Source organism: Canis lupus, chromosome 13 (genome assembly GCF_048164855.1).
Source record: "Canis lupus baileyi chromosome 13, mCanLup2.hap1, whole genome shotgun sequence".
Lineage (NCBI taxonomy): Eukaryota > Metazoa > Chordata > Mammalia > Carnivora > Canidae > Canis > Canis lupus.
The window spans coordinates 42,121,397-42,145,360 of record NC_132850.1 but is presented as its reverse complement, the minus strand read 5'-3'; the positions used below and the strand labels follow the sequence as shown (position 1 = coordinate 42,145,360).

At 36.4% G+C, this 23,964-nt stretch overlaps 1 protein-coding gene across 4 annotated transcripts in view; it reads left to right on the top strand.

Annotated features, from left to right (window-relative positions):
* The window catches only part of WASHC3 (WASH complex subunit 3), a 44,827-nt gene extending 32,977 nt beyond the window's left edge, over positions 1–11,850 (top strand). For all 4 annotated transcript variants that reach the window (XM_072773357.1, XM_072773356.1, XM_072773358.1 and 1 more), the window contains one exon: positions 11,601–11,850. In XM_072773357.1, the coding sequence (XP_072629458.1) occupies positions 11,601–11,685 (85 nt within the window). In that variant the 3' untranslated portion in view covers positions 11,686–11,850. The remainder of the gene's footprint in view (positions 1–11,600) is intronic.
* Positions 11,851–23,964: the final 12,114 nt, after the last annotated feature.

The window sequence follows — 23,964 nt, the reverse complement described above, 5'->3', positions numbered from 1 at the left end:
TAATACTTCCTTGATGTATCTCATTTAGCAAGTTTGAGGACCCATCATTGTCTGTAAATGTTGAGAAACATTCAGTTGCAAGGTGGTGCCAAGTGTTGGGATAGAATTCCAGTAACAGTTAACATTGTCTTACAGAAAAGCTTCTCCTCAACCACAGCCTGGAGCCTGAATTCTGATCCATTACCTCATAAGTACATGCCATGGGTCACAAGGGTTGGAGTGGGGGTGACTCACTATAACCTATCACCACTACTACTAGAAAACCAGCTTCAGCATTTAGCTAGATACGATAAGTGAAATCAAAGTGAAATCAACCGTCGTGTTAAAGAGGGATTCTGGCATTTGGGGAATTATGTTTACAGAAAATTTGGGAGCCTCACTTTGGGGAAAAAAGTCTGAGATGATGAAGGAGAAGAAAATGTATCATCTGAGGGAAGAGTATACTTTTATTTAGAATTTTAATACATATTAAGCCTCAGCCAAGAACTTTCAGTAAACATTGTCTTGTTTTTACTTTAAAGTATAAACATACACTTTTTAAAAATTAGCCTTAGGTGGTAAGACAAACTCATACAACTATTAGAGGAAATAGTTTAGATCTGTCTGCACTGAGCAAAAAGCAAAGCTGAGGGTAATATAGAAATAAAGACTGATCACAAATACATTATTATTTGATTGACTTGTTTGTATAAAAATTTGGAAACTAATTTTAAAATAGTTTACATAATAAGGGAGAAGAAAAGTTGGCTATTTTCCAAGAAAAAATGACTATCATTGAATTTTAGAAAGTCTGTGAAACTGAAGAAAAGTCCTGATAATTAGCAAATAAAATTTGTTTGCTAATAAATGATTATTTTTAAAACTCCAAGTTTTTGAGAATAACAATAGTGCTTATATAACCAAGAATTATTCCTGTTTAGCTTGTAAAAATTAGTTTCCAATGCTACTGAGATAAAGACATGTGAAAGAATACCTTTGTAATCATCATACTCTAAAGAGTTTAAGGGGAGACAAAATGGAAATCTTTAAGGTTAATTTGTTTTAGTTTTGAATTCAGAACTGTGCAACAGGTAAATTCCTTTAATCAATGCCTAATCTTATGGGGCAAGAGGGAAGTTTCTCCCTTATCCTATTCTTTTGTATACTTGTATGTCTCAGAACGATAGTTACTATTATTATCTAGCAATTACTACTTCTACTATTCTAGAATACATAGACTGCCCCCTGGACCTGCCCAGTAAGAGATGAAATTCATAATGGTTAAGGCACAGGCTAAGACAGACTTTAGAAATGGTTTGCATATTCAGATTCTGCTCTGCCACTTTCTAGCAGTATGACGCCAGACTAATTATTTAATTGCTCTCTGCATAAATTTACTCATCAGTAAAGCCAGAAGAATTCACCCTTCACAGAGTTGTTCAGACTTAGTAAGAGAATGATGTAAGCACTTAGCAGAGCTCTAGACAAGCAAGTCCAATAAATGTTAGTTGTGATTTACAAATGCTTTAATGAGGGATTATGTAGCAAGTTGTAAACAATTGGATTTACCAGGCTTTTGGATCACAGCTTATTTATAATAATTTAGTTGTCTATATACCATTTTATTTTCAACAAGATGTATTTAACATACACGGAGTGGTTATCCTTTTGAATTATTCTGTTTTCTCAAACTGAAAAATCTGTATTTTGAAATTTGCAGTAAGTAAAGAATAGACTTCTGAAAATGAAATTCAATTGGTCACACTCTTTAATATTAGTGGAGGAGTACAGTTTGTAGCATTTTTTGAGGTAAAATTAGTATATAACATTATATGTTGCAGGTATACAGCATTGTAATTTGACATCTGTATACACTACAAAATGATCACCACTGAAAGTCATTACCATCATCCATCACCACACTTTATTCACTCATTTCGCCCACTCCCACCCCACTTCCTCTCAGGTAACCACCAGTCTGTTCTCTGTATCAATGAGCTTATATTTTTATTTTGTTAATTCATTTGTTTGCTTTCTTTTAGATTCCACATGTGAGTAAAATCATTTGATATTTTTCTTCCTCTGACTTATTTCACTTAGCATAATACCTTTAAGGTCTATCCATCTGTTTTGTTGTAAATGGCAAGATTTCATTCTTTTTTATGGCCTAGCTGTATTCATTGTATTCATTGTATACAACCTCTTTAGTAGTCATCCATCCAATGATGCACATTTAGCTTGTTTCCATTTCTTGGTTATTGTGAATAATACTGCATGAAGGTGCAAATATCTTTGTAAATCAGCATTTTCGTATTTGGATAAACACACAAGTCAAATAGCTGGATCATGTAGTTCTATTTTTTGAGGAATACCCATACTTTTATCCACAGTGGCTATATGGATTTGCATTCCCATCAACAATATTTGAGGGTTACCTTTTCTCCACATCCTCACCAACACTTGTTATTTCTTGTCTTTTCAGTAATATCCATTAAATCCAATGGGAGGTGATATCTCATTGTGGTTTTGATTTGCATTTCTCTAATAATTCGTGATGTTCAAGATCTTTTCATGTGCCTGTTGGTCATCTGTATGTCTTCTTTGGGAAAATGTCTATCCAGATCCTTTGCCCATTTTTAAATCAAGTTGTTGTTATTTTGTTACTGAGTTTTCTGCGTTATTTATATATTTTAGATATTAATCCCTTAGATACGTGATTTGTAAAGTCTTCTAAGTTTGTTGCCTTCTCATTTTGATGATGGTTTCTTTTGCTGTGCAGGAGCTTTTTAGTTTTTGTTGTAATCCCATTTGTTTATTTTTACTTTTGTTTCCTTTGTTTTTGGAGTCAAATCCACAGAAATATCACCAAGGCCAATGTCAAGGAGCTTATTCCATGTTTCCTTCAAATAATTTTATGGTGTCAGGTCTTACATTCAAGTCTTTAACCCACTTTGAGTTAACTTTTTGTGTGTGGTATAACATAGTGGTCTAGTTTCATTCTTTTGCATGTGGTTGTCAAGGACAGAACATGAGACTCCTAACTCTAGGAAATGAACAAGGAGTAGGGGAAACAGGTGGGCGGGGGGATGGAGTTGACGGGCACTGAGGGGGGCACTTGATGGGATGAGCACTGGGTGTTATACTATATGTTGGCAAATTGAACTCCAATAAAAAAAATATACAAAAAAAATTTAAAAAATAAATAAAATACATGTTTATTGAAAAGACTTCTCTCTTCTCCATTGTATATTTTTTGACTCTTATAAGTTAATTGTCCATTTTGTGTGGGTTTAATTCTTTGTTATCAGTTCTGTTCCATTGATCTCTGTGTCTAATTTTATGCCAATAACATTCTGTTTTGATTATTATAGCTTTGTACTATAGTTTGAAATTAAAGCCTGATACCTTCAGCCTTGTTCTTTCTCAAGATTGCTTTGGCTATTAGGGTTTGGTTCCATATAAATTTTAGGATTATTTGTTCTAAAAGGCCATTGGGATTTTGATAGGGATTGAATTGAATCTGTAGATTGCTTTGGGTAGTATGGACATTTTAACAATATTAATTCTTTCAATCCATGAGCATGTGATATTTTTCCATCTTCTTCAGTTTCTTTCATTAGCATCTGACAGTTGTCAATATACAGATCTTCCACCTCCTTAAAGTTATTACTAGGTATTTTATTCTTTTTGATAAAATTATGAACGGAATTATTCTAATTTCTCTTTCTTTTCAAATTAATAAATTTTATATTGGTTACATGTTGAAATAATATTTTGGATTTATCAGGTTAAATAAAACATAGTAGTAAATTTTTTTATTGGAGTTCAATTTGCCAACATATAGCATATGTTGCATATAGCATATAGCAACACCCAGTGCTCATCCCATCAAGTGCCCACCTCAGTGCCTGTCACCCAGTCACCCCCACCCCCCGCCCACCTCCCCTTCCACCACCCCTAGTTCGTTTCCCAGAGTTAGGAGTCTCTCATGTTTTGTCTCCCTCTCTGATATATCCCACTCATTCTCTCCTTTCCCCTTTATTCCCTTTCACTATTTTTTATATTCCCCAAATGAATGACACCATATAATGATTGTCCTTCTCCAATCGGAATATGCTGTATTTCACTCAGCATAATACCCTCCAGTTCCATCCAGGTTGAAGCAAATGGTGGGTATTTGTCGTTTCTAATGGCTGAGTAATATTCCATTGTATATATAGACCACATCTTTATCCATTCATCTTTTGATGGACACCAAGGCTCCTTCCACAGTTTGGCTATTGTGGACATTGCTGCTATAAACATCGGGGTGCAGGTGTCCCGGCATTTCACTGCATCTGTATCTTTGGGCTAAGTCCCCAGCAGTGCAATTGCTGGGTTGTAGGGCAGATCTATTTTTAACTCTTTGAGGAACCTCCACACAGTTTTCCAGAGTGGCTGCACCAGTTCACATTCCCACCAACAGTGCAGGAGGGTTCCCCTTCCTCCACATCCTCTCCAACATTGTTTGTTGTTTCCTGTCTTGTTAATGTTCACCATTCTCACTGGTGTGAGGTGGTATCTCATTGTGGTTTTGAATTGTATTTCCCTGATGACAAGTGATGCAGAGCATTTTCTCATGTGCTTGTTGGCCATGGCTATGTCTTCCTCTGTGAGATTTCTGTTCATGACTTTTGCCCATTTCATGATTGGATTGTTTGTTTCTTGGGTGGTGAGTTTAAGAAGTTCTTTTTTGGATAATTTGTTATTATTATAGGAACACCACAGATTTCCATATGTTAATTTTGTATCCTAGTACTTTACTGAATTCATTTATTAGTTCTAACAGTTTTTTTGGTATGGTTGTTTGAGTTTTCTATGTATAGTGTCATGTCTTCTGCATATTGTGACAGTTTTACTTTCTTTTCAGTTTAATGCCTTTTATTTCTTTTTCTGACCTAATTTTTGTGGCTAGGACTTCCAATACTGCGTTGAATAAAAGTAGGGATAGTGGGTATCCTTGTCATATTCCTAATTTTAGAAGAAAAGCTTTCAGTTTTTCAGTATTGACTTATGTTAGCTGTGGGTTTGTTATATATGGCCTTTATTATATTGACATGTGTTCCCTCTATATCTACTTTGTTCATTATTTTTATCATAAGTGGTTGTTGAATTTTGTCACATGCTTTTTATGCATTTATTGAGATGATCATATGATTTTTGTACTTCAGTTTGGTAATGTGACCTATCACATTTATTTGTGGATGTTGCACCGTTCTTGCATCTCTAGAGTAAATCCCACTTGATTGTGGTATATGATCCTTTTAATGTATTATTGAATTCAGTTAGCTAATGTTTTGTTGAGGATTTTTGCATCTGTGTTCATCAGGGTATGTTAGCTTGTAAGGTATGTGTCTTTGTGTATGTGGTGTCTTGGTTTTGGTATTAGGGTAATGCTGGCCTCCTAAAATAAGTTTGAAACCATTCCCTCCTCTTCAATTTTTTTTGAAAGAGTTTTAGAAGGATAGGTATTAAATCTTTGGATGTTTGGTAGAATTCACCATGACTGAAGCTGTCTAGTTCTGGACTTTTGTTTATTGAGAAGTTTTGATTACTGATTCAGTCTTCTTACTAGTAATTGGTCTATTTAGACTTTCTATTTCTTCAGTCTTGGAAGATTGTATATTTCTGGGAATTCCTTTCTTCTAGGTTGTCCAATTTTTTGGTAATTGTTCATAGTACTCTATTATGATCTTTTGTATATTTATGATGTCAGTTGTAACTTCTCTTTCCTTTCTATTTTACTAGAGGCCTCTTACTGTTAGTCTAGCTAACATCTTGTCAATTTTATCTTTTCAGAGAACCAGCTCTTAATTTCATTGATCTTTTCTATTGTTTTTTTATTCTGTTAGTTCCATTCTGATCTTTTTTTTTTAAGATTTTATTTATTTGAAAAAGAGAGAAAGTACAAACAGACGGAGCATCAGAGGGAAAGGGAGAAGTAGGCTCCCTGGGACCTTGACCTGAGCTAAAGGCAGATTCTTAACCAACTGAGCCATCCAGGCACCACCCCCCCCCCCCACACTCTAATATTTCCTTTCTTCTGCTGACTTTTAGTTTCATTTTTTCTTCTTTTTCTAGCTCTTTTAGGTGCAAAGTTAGTTGGTTTGAGATTTTTTTTTTCCTTGTGGTAAACTTGTATTGCTATGATCTTCCCTCTTAGAACTGTATTTGCTGCATCCCATAGATTTTGGTATGTCATAGTTCCATTTTCTTTTGTCTCTGGATATTTTTAAATTTTTTCTTTGATTTCTTTAACGATTCAGTGGTTGTTCAGTAGCATGTTATTAATCTCCACATTTTTGTAGTTTTTCCAGTAATCTTAGTAATTGATTCTACTTTCATACCATTGTGAGTGGAGAAGATGCTTGATAAGATTTCAGTCTTCTTGAATTTATTGATTTGTTTTGTGCCCTAACATGTGATCTTTCCATGTGCACTTGAGAAGCATTGGTATTCTGCTACTTTTGGATGGAGTGTTCTGTATATCTATTAAGTCCATCTGATCTAATGTGTCATATAAAACTGATGTTTCCTTATAAATTTTGTTTGGATGATCTATCCATTGATGTAAGTAGATGTAGTATATTGATTTGGCTAATGAAAGCTTGTAATTGAATCAAGCTATCATGCAGTCTTTAAACTAAACCAGCTCAGTTGGCATTTGCCCTGAGGGTATTTATCCAAAAGACATTTATACCTCCTCCCAGACTATGGAATGACCACAGTTACGGTTGCCAGAAATAAAAGTAACCACCTCAGCCTACTTATCGTTTTCCGACAAGAGGGAGTTTACTAGTGGTAATCGAAAGGATTCTAGAAACCAAGAAAACTTTCTGTCCAGCTCCCTAAGGGAATTCCTTATCTGCCAGTGATCTTTTCTACGTCCTGCTACACAACAACATAATGGATTAAAGTTTGGGCTTTGGCTGGTTGAGAACAGGATAGACTGCAATTTTTCAACTGAATGATTCCAAAAATAGTTTTTCTGCTCTTTTTTAAAATCCTTGCTGAGCTGGAATCCCATTCAATGTAATTGTCACTTCTCAACCACTGGCTGGCAGACTTGCTAGAAAGTACAGAGCAAGGAAAAAACAATGTCAAAATATTGTTATTGGTCCAGAGCTGGAGACCTTGATTACAAGAAAGAGAGAAATAATAGAAATACTAAAGATATGGTATTAAAAAACATTGTGATCTACCAATGACTAGTGAGCAAAAGATAAGGGAGCAGCGGGGAAGTAAAGGACCCCAAGATAAACAGCAAAAGCCAATCTTTACTGGGAAAGCTGGCTGTCTATTTTTTTTTTTTTTTTTGTAGTAATAGGCATTACATTTTCTCCCTATGTACCACAACAAAGGACAGGATATATGTGTATTGATGGGCATTCAGATGGGAAAAGACCAAAGTATGTGTAGTCTGAATAAATGTAATGCTGAAGTAAGTCTCCCCGGCTACTATAATATCAAAGTCTGAATTGTCATTTTTATAACCACCTCAGAGGTCTTTATATTGTCAGTACAATCTTGGTTTAGGAATTTAGTGTTTTGCTTTTTCTTTAAGACCACCTGTTTCCATTGCATAGAGCTATGACTGAACACTACTAATTGACAACAGGATCATGTGACATTATAGGTTTATGTGTGCTATAGTTGATATTGAAAAGTAATTTGAATGATAGCTACTATAATCTCTCCCCATAACCTACTCAGCAATATTTTTACTAACAATGTTCTTGGCACTTAATCTGCTTTAAATTTAATGGCTTTTAAGTTTAAAGAAAATAAAAAAATACCTTTAAACTATTTATCTACATCAATAAATGTTTTTCCAAAGTATGTTTATATGTTTTGTGTCCTTAAAGTAACTGTGATTTTAAACACGAATATAAATATCTCTTTAATAAAACAAATTAAACCAATGGAACTTGTATGAGTTTAAAGTTTTTGCTTTTATTAAGACTTTTATGGATAATCTTGGTGCCACAAATTATATGTTTATTAAAATGTAGCTACCAAGGTAGCGTTTTTTATTGTATAGCCCCTAAAGATTGAGATTTTTAAAAAAACATACATGATACATCATGAATACACGAACTTTGTATGTGTTTCTGCATTTTGCTGATGAACTCTTTTTTAGTGATTCACTATATATTTGAGACACTGAGAAACTGTTATAAAGTCCTCATCTTCCCATTTTAATAGTGAATCTTGAGTTTTGAAAAACTAAACTTCAGGCCAGTACTTTAAGGTAGCAACCTTTTCGAACATATCTTTAAAACTTCTTTGCATGAGGGCACCTGGGTAACTCAGTTGCTTAAGCATCTGCCTTCAGCTCAGGTCATAATCCTGGGGCCCTGGGATTGAACCTGCATCTGGTTTCTACCTCTCCCTCTGATTCTCCCTGCTGCTTGTGCTCACGTACTGTCTCTCAAATGAATAAATTTTTAAAATTTTTTTTAAAAAACTTCTTTGCGTGAAAAACAACTTAAAAGATTCATATAAACAGGATCAAGTAAGAGCAATTCTGATCATAGCACAAAAAGCCAAAATTTTGTTTCCCTCATGAATATGAATATCCAGTGTGGAAATGATACTGTTGTAAGCTTTATTATTACTATTAACTTTCCTATTAAGCTTTTCATAAAGTATTTATAAAATACTTTCATATACATTACCTCATTTGATTCTCATAGTATCTTGAAGTTTTTCTCTTTTTTATATCTGGGTGGATGCTTTTTCTTTTATCCTAGCAATTCCAAGTCAAAGTAGCCTAAAATTTATTTTTAAATGAACGAAGACAAACAATAACAAGTATTCACAGAGATACAAAGAAAATGGAATCTCTGTGCACTATTGGTCGGAATGTAAAATAATACAGCTACTATGGAAAACAATATTGCAGTTCCTCAAGAAATTAAGCATGCTATTACCATATGGCTAAGGAATTCCACTTCTGGGTATATACCCAAAAGAAGTGAAAGCAGGGACTCAGACATGTATTTGTATACCATATTCATGGTAGCCCAAAGGTGGAAGCAGCCCACATGCCCACCCATAGGTGAATGGATAAACAAAATGTAATGAGTGCAAACAAAGGCTTATTATTCATCCTTTAAAAAGGAAGGAAACTCTCATACCTACTGCTCCTACCAAATGGCTTAATGTCATCGAATTTAAATGCAACATCCTTATGTTCTAGCTCCCAAATGACTTATTATAGTTCCCAAATGCAGCATGAATTCCCTTTCCCCCCCTTTATTCAAAATACTCTCATCCCCACTTATTCCCACCTTTTCTGTTTCTGGGAAACTCCTACTCATATCTGAATGCCCTTCACAGATTCCACTTCTCTGGAATCTTCTCTAACTCAACCTTGTAGAGTAAATTGCTTTTTCTTTTCACATAAGCATAGTTACTACAACTATATTCCTGTATATCACACTGTATAATAATAATTTGCATTTATGTCTCCCTCTAAAATATCTCCCTTAAATATCAGCTTCTCAGGGCAGGAACTACTTGTTATTCATTTCTCTATCTTCAGCACCTAACAGAATCCCTGGCAAAATTGTGGGTATGTGATGATGATATGATAGAAGATAGAATTTATTTAATATACTTACTATGTGCCAGATACTGATATACTTTACTAATAGCTCATTTTAATCATTAACAATCCAATCAGTTGGTTGGATCCAGAGTGGTTACATAGCTTCCCCAAAGTTGCTCAAATGTGTAGCAAGACTAGGAGTTGAATCCAAGCAGTCTGGCTCCAGTATCTGTGTTCTTAGCTACTATGCTATACAGCTGTGTGATGATCACATGTATTAAAAAATGGCTATACATATAAATTATGTAATTTCAGCTCCTTCTAGGCTTAAGAGGCTTTTGCCTTTAAGTAGCATTTATTTTAGAGACATCATATACATTGTTTTTGTTTGAGTTGCCATAGATATAATTTTGATGTAGTATTCAAATAATTCACTCTGATAATTTTTTCCTTTTTAATAAAGTAGAAACAGTAAGAAATCACCTATGGCAAAGAGAAATTTACTTGAAAAATGTGTCCAGTATTCATGCCCACTACTTCTAGAGTTCTTGCTTCTATGGAGAGCAGTGAAGACTGTGGTCTTGTGTTAGTATTTTAGACAGATGGAATATCAGTCAAAACTTAGAAAGTCAAAAACCAGCTTTAAAGTTTTAGTATTGAGTGCATGTGTCTTCCTTAATAGTCATTATCAATCTGGAAGCAGAACAAATGGATTTATGTTTGACCCATTGTTGGAAAGCAGTGTCAGCATTTGTTTTGTAGCATGACAGAATTTTTAAAAACTCAGCCATAATTTCTAATAACTGAATTTAAATGATACATTTAAATTTAATGTACATTTTTTGAGTAATAGTAATTACATTTGTGGCAAAGAAGACTCTTATTGATTGGTTTCCTAATTCTTTAATAAGAGTCAAGGAACCTGAGGGACAAATAAATCTGGTAGGTTTTGATTATTAAGGCTGGCTACATCATTCTTCCTTTCTCTCTTAATTTCCCCAGTATACTTTACTCACTTAATATACTTTCTTAGTAAGAGTGAATAGAGGCTGAATGATAGTATTACCATAGCGATTAGAATGACTTACTAACAAATAGTATGGAGACTGTCTTAAAATTTAATTTGGTTTATTATAATATATCTCTGCGGGGATCCCTGGGTAGCTCAGCGGTTTAGCGCCTGCGTTTGGCCCAGGGCACGATCCGGAGTCCCAGGATCGAGTTCCATGTCTGGCTTCCGGCGTGGAGCCTGCTTCTCCCTCTGCCTGTGTCTCTGCCTCTCTTTCTCTCCCTCTCTCTCTCTCTCTCTCTCTCTATCATGAACAAATAAATAAATAAATCTTTAAAAAATTAAAAAAAAATAATATATCCTTGCAAAGTTGGAGTTTAACCATTCCCATGTCTCTTTGTTGTGCCTAAGGAATCTTTGAGACATATTTTTTACCAACTCATACTTTTTACATTCATTCTATGAAGATAAAATATAAGTGAAAGCCCTCCACAAATATTAAGAACTTCTTTTACCAGGCCCTCTTCCCCCTGCAAAATTTCCATATGGCTTGGGTTTCTTCATAGCTATTCTTTTACTCTCTTCCATTTTTAAATTTCTGCAGCTCTCCTGGAACATGAAGATTTTCCTTTCTTTCCATTTCTAGTTTTCCTTTCTCTGTACCTTCGGTACACTTGGAGGCTGCAGAGATGTAGCACTGGGCATGCCAGCCTCTCTACATCGCATCTGTGTCTGTAGTTGGGTCTCCATGGTAATAAGCAGAAAGTGCTGAAGTAGCACACTCTGTAGGGACTGGCAAAAGAAAGCAGTGCTGTGGCCCATACAGGAACAGCCCTTAATCCCCGCAGTGCTGGGGAAGCCAAAGAGGAGAGCACGCTGTGGAGGAGAGCAGGAGACTCTCAGTTAAGGATGAAGACGTGGCAGATTTATTAGCAGCAATATTATAGGATGAACCTAATTTACATATAGTAAATTTTTTTTTCAACTGGAAAAATTTTTCATTGTTCCCTTCTCTTTTAGGAGGCCAGATGCTCCAGTGCCTGATGGTGAAGGTGAAAAAAATACAGAAGAAAGTTCAGACAGTGAATCTTCTTTTAGTGACTAAGCTTAATTTTGATAACAGTAACATATACATGTGTAGGTATACATATACATTCTATAAGAAAGAGAACCTGAACTTGAACTCTTAATCATAAAACATCAAATGGCCATATATCCACCACCAAACTTCTTCTATGTTAAAAATAAATAAAGCATTTATAACCTGGCAGTATGTCTTGTTACCAAAATACGGAGCTATTACCAAAAAATAGAATAACCTAAATAGAGTGCCTTTAGTGCTACAAATACCAAGGTGTGGATATTTTAGGGATGTGGTGAGCATTGAAAATGAAGGCAATGTAATTTTGGCAATCAAAGATAGACTCAATGCAAAAAAAAGTGAATTTGGCTAAGTGAATTATTCAATTTTTGTGACTATTTTAGCATGGAAAGTATTATGTGCATTTGTAGTATGAGTGTTGTTAAGTTTCTGGCAGAGATTAATACCAGATTTAAATTTTCTGTGACAACCTGAGGCTTATATGTCATAAAATATGAATTTGGAATTTATTGGTCATATTTATTAGAATATAGAACTTTTTACCACTTGTCCATTAGTTTATATACTATCAAAGTGTCAGTCTTAGAATATTTATTATCAGTTAGAAATTGAATTGAAGGTAGTGTCAGTGTGTTTTAGAGTGAGCTAGCATCATGTGATCAACTCTTTTATTGCCAGTTAAACAGGTAGAAGAAAGTACTTAAAATGCTATCTTCACCTCATTTTGCAAATAATTCTTCATGAATAATTATTTGCACACTGTAAAAAATTCCTAAAATACGTACATGAAAAGGTATATAAATGTATTTGGTTAATGGTACTCAGTTTAGCCCACCTGGAAGTAGACACTGAGAAAAGGGCTTGGGGATAAGTTGTCACTTGTGAGGTGGTCACAGGATGCAGAAGTGAGAGAACAGGAAGAGCAAGAGGAATAAAAGCCACACAGAAGTATATTGTTAAGGTTGCCATTTTTGGCTCTAAAACCTGTGGAGCTTACAAAATGCCTCCCCAAAATGCCCACCTGATACAGAGAGGATAATTGTTAACCAGTTTCCATACTCCCTTAGTTGAAAGTTACCACCAGGAGCATTGACCACCCCAGCACTTCTGGGCTACACTCTTGTGTGGGAAGGCAGGCTTCCCCCACATTGAAAAGGGACTTGGAACGGAAAATAAAAAGATGCATGGCTCACACCTGTGATGTGATTTCACCAGCAAAAAAGCTCAAGTCTGAGCTTAGAACTGTCCATGCGGTTGTGGCTCTATCAGAAGTTGACAATGGGATGCAAAAGAGGTATTTGTTGCTGAATAGTCCTTGCCTGTCCAGAACTGCTTGAGTCCCCAAGTCTTCGAGGCAGTGGTCAGGCACATTCTGTAAAAGACTACCCAGAAGGATTAGACAAGCTCCATTCTTGTTAGTATTGAACCCAAGGCCAAAATATATTCCTTATCCTTCCCCTACCACCCATTTGAGGTTTTCGTTGCTCTCTGCCAGAAATTCAGCTGGTCTGGTTTGGTCAACTGCTAGAGTGAACCAGACCTTCTTCCCTTCAGGGACCTAGGGTCCTGGTTACTTTGCCTTTTTTTAGGATATGATTTTCACAGTTGTTTGTTCTCTGTTCACACCAGCCTTGAAAACATTAAGACATGCCCCCAATGAATCACCTGAGTTCCAGACACTCCTGTTTCATGTTATAGTCACATTCCTAACTCCTCGTGTTAACCAACATATTAATTGCCCTTTCTTGCCTGTTGTCCCACAGACATGAGCAGCCCAACAAGACCAATTGGCAGCTATAGCTTCAGTTTTCTGGAATCCTTACAGTGCTTCCTGGTGGAAGTGTGCCAGCTTCTTCCCTTTACCCTGTCAGGATACAAGACCTCCAATCCAGCAAAGCCTAAGGTGATAGGAATGGAAAACACATTCTACAAGTAGCTCACTGGGAATGGTGGTAAGAAAGGCCAATCCTATTTCTATCCTCTTGGTTCCTGCACCTCACAGCTGGGGACATGGCATCATATACTGGCCATTGGTATAGTGCATGTATCATCTCCTGGAAAATAGGACCTTAATCCTACAGGATGTTATACCTGAGCTGTTGCCTAAGCTGACCCTATTAATATATCATTTCGTTGTTCTCCTAGATTAACTGCTTCTGGATAATGCTGTATATGTAGGAGCATTGATCTAATCATTCAAAGCTTAGTTCCTGGATCTAAGGCATTGTAATGCAGGATACCATGTTGGTAATAGGCATTCTGTAGACTACCAGATAGTAAAGATGGCAGAGGTATTGCTGGAAGGGAGAGCAAACCTATACTAAGAGTACAAATTAATTACCGTAGGAATGAATTACTGCCTCCTTCAGGGTGGAAGGAAATTAATGCACACGAGTTGCTACCGAGTAGCTAGTTGATTTTGATAAAGGAATAGTATCAAATCCTTGATCTCTGCTGGTGACAGATCACCTATTCAATAGTGGTAGTAACTAGATCATGCTTAAGGAGAGAAAACCCAAGCTATTGGGCCCATGCCCATGCATGACCTCCATCGTGTCACCATGATTACTCCATTCATGGGTTTGTGGTGCAAGCCTGGAGTGGTCAAGGACATGACTGGCTGAAATGTACTAGAATCATCCTGTTTGCCAATCCTTACTTCCTATGTAAGTATGTAAGTGTTCTCTCATTGACATTCCATGATACAAAAATCTGCACATTTTGCCATAATCAAAAAGACTTTATTCTTTTTTTTTAAGATTTTCTTTATTTTTTTCATGGAAGACACACAGAGAGAGAGGCAGAGACACAGGCAGAGGGAGAAGCAGGCTCCCTGCAAGGAGCCTGAAGCGGGACTCGATCCTGAATCTCCAGGATCACATTCCGGGCTGAAGGCGGTGCTAAACCACTGAACCGCCCAGGCTGCCCAAAAAGACTTTATTCTTAACTCAAGCCTTGTCTTTCTCTATCAGCATGGATGACTAAGTGTGCTGTTTGAAACTGTCCATCACGAAGACTTTTCCCTCACCACTAATCTCTGTGGCCCCCTATGAGAGAGGCTATAGCGTAGAACCCAGCCATTGTTGGCTCACACCAACATATCAAGTTGGTCCATCCACGAACAAGGCCTACCTCTTCCTTCCTTATCTGTCAGCTGGCAGGTTAATATTGCAAAAAAGAGCTTCAGGTGCTCACCTCTCCCTATCTCCATGCCTTTTGCCATATAATTTTATGTCACCTTCCCACTGTGGGTGGAGCATTCTACACCTTTTGATTCTGAATTTAGCCATATGATTTTGCCTTGGACCAATAGAATGTTAGCGATGGATCCAAGCAAAGGTTTGAAAAATATCTGGATGATTGGTGTTGTCTTCTCTTCTGCCTTTGCTATCGACATAAGGACATGACTAGGATAGTGTAATGAAGAATGAAAGCTGTGTGATGCAGAGCTAAGTTGTTTCCGTCACCCAGAAAGCCAAGCTCAAAATGTGAGCAAGCCCAGCCAACACCAGAACATATGCCTAGCCAATTCCCAGCTGGCCCTAGATGTGTGAATAATAAATGCTCATTGTTGATTCTCGTAAAGATGTTTTCGATTATTATATGGCATATTGTAGCAATAAATAATTGATACAACTGATCATAGGGAATTCCCCATGAGATTATAGGAATAGGTTGAAGGAGATGCATTAATGCAAGAGAGGTAAATGATAGGGGTAAGTAGGCTACCTGTCCATGTAACTTGCACATGCCCTCTGGACTTGCTCCGGCTTGATCCCAAATGCATCATTTGGATGCACAATGGATTCCTACTGTGACTACCTGACTTTGTGATTTAGTGACTCTGATAGCACCCACCTCATGATGGGCAGCTCCATTTAATCACTGACATCAGATTTTCAGTTTCTAATAGGTACAGAGGCAGGCCAGGAGTTGCTTTTCAAACAATGAAAAGGCATGACTGCTCCAGAACCTAATATCAGTGCTGTCTATTAGAACTTGCCAGGGATGCTACACAGTGTACTACTCAGGTATCTGTAGGGTCAGTGGATACTCTGTCATGTAATCAGCTGAGCAGCAGGGCAGCTTATGTCATAGCCTGAACCTAGAACACAGCATTCTCTGCTACGGACTCCATTTGAAACTGACAGCCTTCCAACTCTCCCCACAGATATGTGAGAGCAGTGTTTGGCTTTCAAAAACCAAAGCCTCCCAACATGCTATACCTTTATCTTAATGGTAGAGGATACAAGTTCAGTAACTTGTCCTCTACCCTCGAGGGGATGTCCTAGCATCCTCCAGACCATTGGACCCCTAAAATCTGCAAGGATCTGAATCTTCTATCTTCTAGCTTGTGTCTTACAGGGCACCACAGGTCCTTTCCCCTTCCTCTTCACTAAATCTGATTGGCCTGATTTACCAATACAAGTTACCAGCATGAGGTTTTGTGGAATATTAGGATGAACAAGATACCAGCAGACTACATAGTGAGGGAGGAGGAGAGTTAATAGAACCCTCTGATAGATTAGCATGCCTTGCTCTCCTTCCCATGTATATATAAACACTTTTGATGTTCTTAATGATTGAAAAAAGTTTTCCAGATCAACAGTCATCCACCAAAAAAACAAAACAAAACAAAAAAAGGGATACACCATGTCAGAGGCTATGTTGATATGTCCCAGGAAAGTTGTATCAGGCACAGGAGCCATGACTGACACAACCACTTGGTTCAGTTTGTGATGGTCCTTTGACTTCTAACCGTGGTCCTTGTAATTTAGTAGGTCATGCAGGTGAAGGGGGGGTAGCACCTCTGCATCCTTTAAGTGTTTGAAGGTGGTGCTAATCTCTGCAATTCCACTCAGAATGAAATATTTTTTTTCTGGTTTACTATCTCGGCTGGGGTGGTAGGGTAATTTTAGGGATTTGTACTTGATCCTCCCTACCATAATGGATATTATTCCATAGGTCAGCGAACCAATGTGAAGCAGTTAAGAATATCCCAGTTGTGTACTCATAGACCAGGGAAATAGCCACAGGGACCTATTTGCTCTGACTGAAAGTATTAAAGATGGACTGGAGCCCAGATTTTGTTACCTGGTGTCCATAATGCCCCACTCTTAATTAGGGAAAATGATGACATCTTTGATTGCTTGATATCAAGTCAGTTTGGCCATCTATCCAACAATATTTAAAAGGATTAAGTATGTGCCTTTCTCCATTGTATAGTTACTTTGACAAGTAGCTTATAGTTCTTTAGAGAAAGACTGAGCAAATATTTTTTTATATATACTTGTAGTGGCAAAGGTGGCATTTTTTTTTTAAGATTTTCATTTATTTATGGGGTGGAGGCAGCAGGGCGCAGAGGGAGAGGGCCAATTAACAAGACCTGAGCCAAAAACAAGAGTTGGCTACCCAACCAACTGCACTCAGGAGTCGCAAGTGGCATTTTTCAAAGCACTTTGGCCTCCTTTTTGATGGATGGACATGAGATAATAATTATAGGAAAACATTTATAGAAGCTGACATCAGCCTTCTCACCAGCTCATGCCTTTTTTTTTTTTCCTGGCTTTTACAATGAAAGCTACACTCTAGTCTACTGCCTTGTACCCTGAGCATGAGGTACGCCATGGTATATTAGTCACCACCACAGATCTCTGCTCACCAAAGAGTCTTGATTGCCACCTCAACTCGTTGCCACTTCATTCACTGATGGTAGAATGTCACTAACTGCCTCCCGCCATTATGGAATCCTACCCTCCCAGTTAATACCACAGAACCTAATTCGGTGGTATTATATCCTCTCCTGTGAATTCTGGCCTCCAGAATGTAGCTACCGCTGACTTTTCTCAAAGATGTCAGCACTAGCCTCATTAGTTACATTCTTCATTTCCTTAGTAAACAGAGTTCTGTAGATCCTTCCTGAAAAAATAGTAGGTTGGCTCTCTCAACACAATAAATAAATCCATTCTAACATTCCTGCCTCTCAGGACCTGACCTCTTCCTCAGTACTTTGACAAGGTGATTTCAGCATCTCCATCTCACTTAGTGTAGGCCATCATGACCAAATTTCATGAAGTCATCCCAACAGCCTATTAGCACCAGCAACACTGCCAGGATGTTGAATCTTTTGTCTTAAGAGAGTGCTCTCATGTTAATAAACTCTCCTCCATCCTGCCTTATATTCTCTGTCTGGTCTGACATGCTCAAGATCTATCCCTACACATATTCTCCAGATGTATGCCAATACTTGTCAGCCAGTTCCTAAAATTCTTTCAGTAAATAGGCTCTTTCTTCCCAGATCAAGGACTATCTTTTCTCTCTCAGCTGAAACTTGACGTTAGTTCTCAAAGCAACAGAAGAAAAGAAGTTGAATCTTGAGGTGGGGTGGTAGGGGTCATCGTACACAGAAGGCATCCACTCCAACTGAACATTGCATAGCCTCCAGGTAAGACAAGGCAGTTCTCTAGTAAAGGAGAAAGGGCTGCTTTGGCTGGCCTGATATTCAAACTGCTCAAACGCATCCATCCAAATTTTTCCATCTCAAGTCTGTCAATATCAGGGCTGTGACTTTAGCAAAGCTGACTGTGGAGGCTTCATGTTTCATCTCCTTTGCAGGTCCGCCACTCTTAGACGTTGGGCCTGATTTTCAGCACAGCTGAAATCAGCTGTGAGAATAATGGTCTCTTTAAATACTGCAGAAGTGACCTTTTGGCTTTCTGTGTGTGTCCTATGACAATAGTTGGTGGAGCTGAGCCTTTTATATCCTTTTTTCAAGGTTTCCAAGACAATTAACAAATGCTAGTCAATTCTACAATCCTTTGCCCCCAAACTATCCTAGTGACAAAGCTACTGGCTAACTCATGGCTTCTTGTCCCAACCCACCACAGGTGAGATTCTTATGAATTGTGATGCACAGCAGAGATTACCATCATCCTGTTTATTCTAACCATAGGATAAGGGACCCAGTTCTAGAATCCTATCCTAAGGATCTGCTTTCCAGGGCCACTATCATACCAAAGTCCTATGTGGTATTCCTCCTAAAACAGATCTCAAGATAAGCACTTAGGCACAATTTGATTTGTAAATTAATCCCAGGACTCAGGAGTGAGAGAGCAGGAAGAATGGGACAGGGAAGAAAATACAATACAAGGGTAGATTGTCAGGATTTCCACTGTGAGTGCTTGGGACTTGATTCTAAGACCATTACCTCCTTAGGAATGAACAGATGCATTAAAAAAAACATTAATTCACATCTTCTATATCTTTGATGAAGTTTTTGCCTGAGAAGGATGTTTTGGAAAATATCAAACACTTTCTACAATCAGAATGTATTATCTTTATATTGGACAAAAATATGTTTTGTCTTATAAGACAAAAAAAATAAAGTATAAACAAAACAAAAAGAAATGAACAAGTGCTTCCCAGAATTGTCCACCAGAAGGACTATGGCTGAATCATCTGTCTGCTAGCCCTGCACCCGTTGATTGAGGGTATTACTCCTCCACACTTTGGGAAATAGTTGCCTATGCAGTTAGGTGGCTCCATGCCCTTAGAAAGAATACTTTGTTAGAAACTAGAGAAATGGGATATTCATTGGAGATGAAATAAAAGGTGAGTCTGAAATTGAATAGAAGTCTACTACAGCTGTGGCTGACATCCAAGGTGGGACTGGGGGATGTGTTGCAGGGCACTACCAGAAGCTTCCACTGTGGATGATACTACTTTTAAAGCACCAAATTGACTTGGACTTACTTTATTTAAAATGTTTAATTTTCATTTTAATATAAAGAAAATTGGATGGTGAGCCATGGTCAAGATTTCCAGAACTTTTTCATTACAAATTTTAGTCTTTAAAATCTTCCAAGAATGAGCAAAGGATAAACAATGACTAAATCTGTATCTTTATAGTTTGTTGTAATTATAATATAATTTTTAAATGTTTCCTTTTACACATACCCTGCAGAGTTTCTCTGTGAAACTTTTATATCTGAACCAGAGCATGGCTCCTGTTAGAGAATAAATTGTGTCCATGTGCTCTTGAAGAGTGCCCAGACAACATAACATTCAGTGAAACTGTTTTGTTTCTGATCAAGTTCTTCACAAAAACAAGCTTGATTTCCAGGATCCATGAAAAACTTAAATTCTCATGGTTTAGTCCTGTACAGTTTAATAGCTGCTGCAACAGTGCCAACGTGTCTTTTCAAAAACATTCACTTTTACCTTTCTTGTTAAGGTAGGTTAATAACAAAAGCACTGACACTAAAGCTAGTGTCACTCTGACTTGGATTTCGAATAGTTTAAACAAGAGACATTTATTTTCCTTTGGAACATGAAGTGTAAGGATTTTATTTGTGACTACATTTTCTCTCTTCCCAAAACAGTATTACATTAGATTTTGCAGATTACAAGTAAATAAATTTGGGAAAAATTCATCTTATAATATCTACAAATTATTCATCTGTATATACTTATGTTCAAATTGATATAAGTAGATTAAAATACTTTAGAATTAATCTCTTCATTTCATAGTTAACTGCAAATATTTTTTCTCAATAAATTTAAGTGTTGGAATATAACATTTTTAAACCTGGAGTAAGTCTTAGCAAATGTCTAATTTCCTCTTTTTCACAAATGAATAAGTTGAAGCCCAGAAGAGTTGAAGGATTCTCCAGGAAATAAAAGAAGTTTAGTTGCATAAACAAAAATACTTTATAAGTAATATCCTTATCTTAATTATTAATGCTTTTGTTATCTGTACAAAAGCAAAATACTTAAATTTTTAGTAATCTTATTAAAAGTTCAATTGTAATCTGCGAAGTGGAGTTGTGAAATTTTTTTATGTTTAAAGATATTCTCAGATCAGTCTCCATTTTTTTCACTTGTATAACTATATGTGACCATGTGGCAATCCAGTAAAGTTACTTCTGCAGTCTCTTAGGGTCATCTTAACCATACTGGTTTCTGCTTTGTTATACTGTAATTCTAGTTTTCCAAATCAAACCTTGGAAAATTCTAAGCATAGAATTTTTAGAATTTATATGGCCAGCATAAACACAGAGTACCTAGATATCAAAGTCAAAAAGGCCCAAGGGTAAAATGAAATAATTCCATAAAAGAAACAAAGTTTCAAAAATCACTCCAAAAGAATAATCTGGACATCCTTACACCTAAAAAGAAGTTAAATGTATAGTTAAAACATTCTCATAAAGAAAACTGGACACCACATTACTTCAGTGGTGAATCTTACCAAACATTTAAGGAAAAAATAATGCCCAAATCCTACCACACATAAGGAAGAAATAATGCTAATTCTACACAAACTCTTCCAGAAAACTGAAAATGGGGAACTACTTCCTAAGTCATTCTGTCAGACCAATATTAATCTAGTACCAAAATCAAACATTATAGTTAAACTACAAACTAATACTCCTTATGAAAACAGAGATAAATGTTCTTAAATTTTTCTTTGCAAATTGAATTTAATACCATAGAAGATACACAGATGTTCACTAGAAATATGACAAGTTGGTCATCATATATCAATAGGGAGATACAAAAACAAAAACAAAAACAAAAAAAAAACCACGATGAGATTATACCACTTACCTATTAGAATGACTAAAATCCAAAATCCTGGTAAGACTAGATGCTGGAAAGGCTGCAAAGCAATGCTAACACTCCTTTATAGCTTATGGAAATGCAGAATAGTGGGACCAGTTTGAAAAACAGTTTGGTAGTTTCTTAAAGCTAAGCATAGTTTCACATTACAGAAGCCACACTCCTAGGTATTTACCTAATTGGCTTGGAAACTTATATCCACACAAAAACCTACCCATGAATGTTTATAGCAGCTTTATTCATCATTCTCCAAACTAAAAACAACCAAGATGTCTTTCAATATGTGAATGAATAAACAAACTCTAATATATCCATACAGTGGAATATGATTCAGTAATCAGAGGAAATGTGTCAGTAAGACATGAAAAGACACAGAGCAACCTTAAAGCATATTGCTAAGTGAAAAGTCTACATATTGTATGATTCCAACTCCATGACATTTTAGAAAGGCAAAACTACAAAGATAGTAAAAAAAAAAAAAAAAAAAAAAAAAAAAAAAAAAAAAAACCACAGTAGTTGTCAGGATGTAAGGGGAATGAGGGTAGACTGAATAGGTGAAGTACAAGATATTAGGTAACTAACCTATTCTGTATGAAACTGTAAAATGATGTATATCATCTTTCATTTGTCAAAACCCATAGAACTCTACAACAGAAGGAGTGAGCCTTAATGTAAACTTATGGACTGGTTAATAATAATGTATCAATATTGGTTCCTTAATTATAAAAAATGGTGCATTGATTATAACAAATGCATCACACTAATGTAATTTGTTAATGGGAAAACTGGGTGGCTCAGTGGTTGAGCATCTGCCTTAAGCTCAGGTCATGAACCCAGGGTCCTGGGATTGAGTCTCGCATCAGGCTCCCTGCAGGAAGCCTGCTTCTCCCCCTGCCTGTGTCTCTGCCTCTCTCTGTGTGTCTCATGAATAAATAAAATCTTTATAAAAAACAATAATGGTGAAACTGGAATGGGAGAATGGAGTATATATGTTGAACTTCTGTACTATTTACTCAGTTATTCTGTAAATGTAAATTATACTAAAAACATCTATTATTTTTCTTTCCATAGAGATGAGAATGGAATAATGTTTTTTTAAGTTTTTCTTTAAATTCCAGTTATTGAACATATATAATTCATTACAATATACTGTTATATTAGTTTCCAGTGTACAATATAGTAATTCAGTACTTCCATATAGCATCTGGTACTCATTGCAAAAAGTGCACTCCTTAAACCCCATCACCTATTTCACCCATCTCCCCACCCACCTCCACTTTGGTGACCATCAGTTTGTTCTCTATAGTTAAAAGTCTGTTTCTTGGTTTACCTTTGTCTTTCTCTCTTTTTTCTCCTTTGTTCATTTTGTTCCTTAAATTCCACATATCCGTGAAGTCCTGTGGTATTTGTCTTTCTCTGAGTGACTTATTTTCTTAGCATAATACTCTCTAATTCTATCCATGTCATTGCAAATATCAAATTTCATTCTTTTTTTATGGCCGAGTAATATGCTATCATATATGTATGTATATATACACAATATGCACATATACATATATATATATTACACACATGTACACACCCACACATATCCATTTTCTTTATCCATTCATCATGGATTAGAAGGACAAATATTGTTAAAATGTTTATAGAACCCAAAGCAATCTACACATTTAATGCAATCCCTATGAAAATTCCAACAGCATTTTTCACAGAGGAAAAATAATTCTAAAATTTGTATGGAACCAAAAAAGACCCCCAGTAGCCAAAGCAACCTTTAGAAACAAAAACAGAGCTGAAGCAGACAATTCTGAGCTTCAGGTTATATTACAAAGCTGTAGTGATCAAGACCATATGGTACTGGAACAAAAATAGGCACATAGGTCAGTAGAACAGAATAGAAAATTCGGAAATGAACGCACAACTGTATGGTCAATTAATCTTCAACAAAGCAGGAAAAAATATCCAATGGGAAGAAGACAGTCTCTTCAACAAATGGTGTTAGGAAAACTGGACAACAACATGCAGAAGAATGAAACTGTCTTACACCATAGCTAAAAATAAAATCAAAATGGTTTAAGAACGTAAATGTGAGACCTGAAACCATAAAAATCCTAGAAGAGAGCACAGGTAGTAACTTCTTTGACATCAGCCATAGCAACATTTTTCTAGATATGTCTCCTGCAGGAAATAAAAGCAAAAGTAAACTATTGGGACTTAAAATAAAAACTAATGCACAGTGAAGGAAACAAACAACAAAACTAAATGGCAGCCTATGGAATGGGAGGAGATATTTGCACACACAATGAAGGGTTAGTATCCAAAATATATAATGAACTTCTAGAGCAACATCCAAAAATGAATAATCCAATTAAGAAATCAGAAGACATGAATAGGTATTTTCCCAAAGAACACATATAGATGGCTAAGAACAGGCACATGAAAAAGATGCCCAACACCACTCATCATGAGGGAAATACAAATCAAAATCACAATGAGCTATCACCTCACACCTGTCAGAATGGCTAAAATCAACAATACAAGAAACAACAGGTGTTGGAAAGGATGCAGGGAAAGGGGAACCCTCTTGCACTGTTAGTGGGAATGCAAGCTGGTGCAGCCACTGTAGAAAACAATATGTAATTTCCTCACATAGTCAAAAAT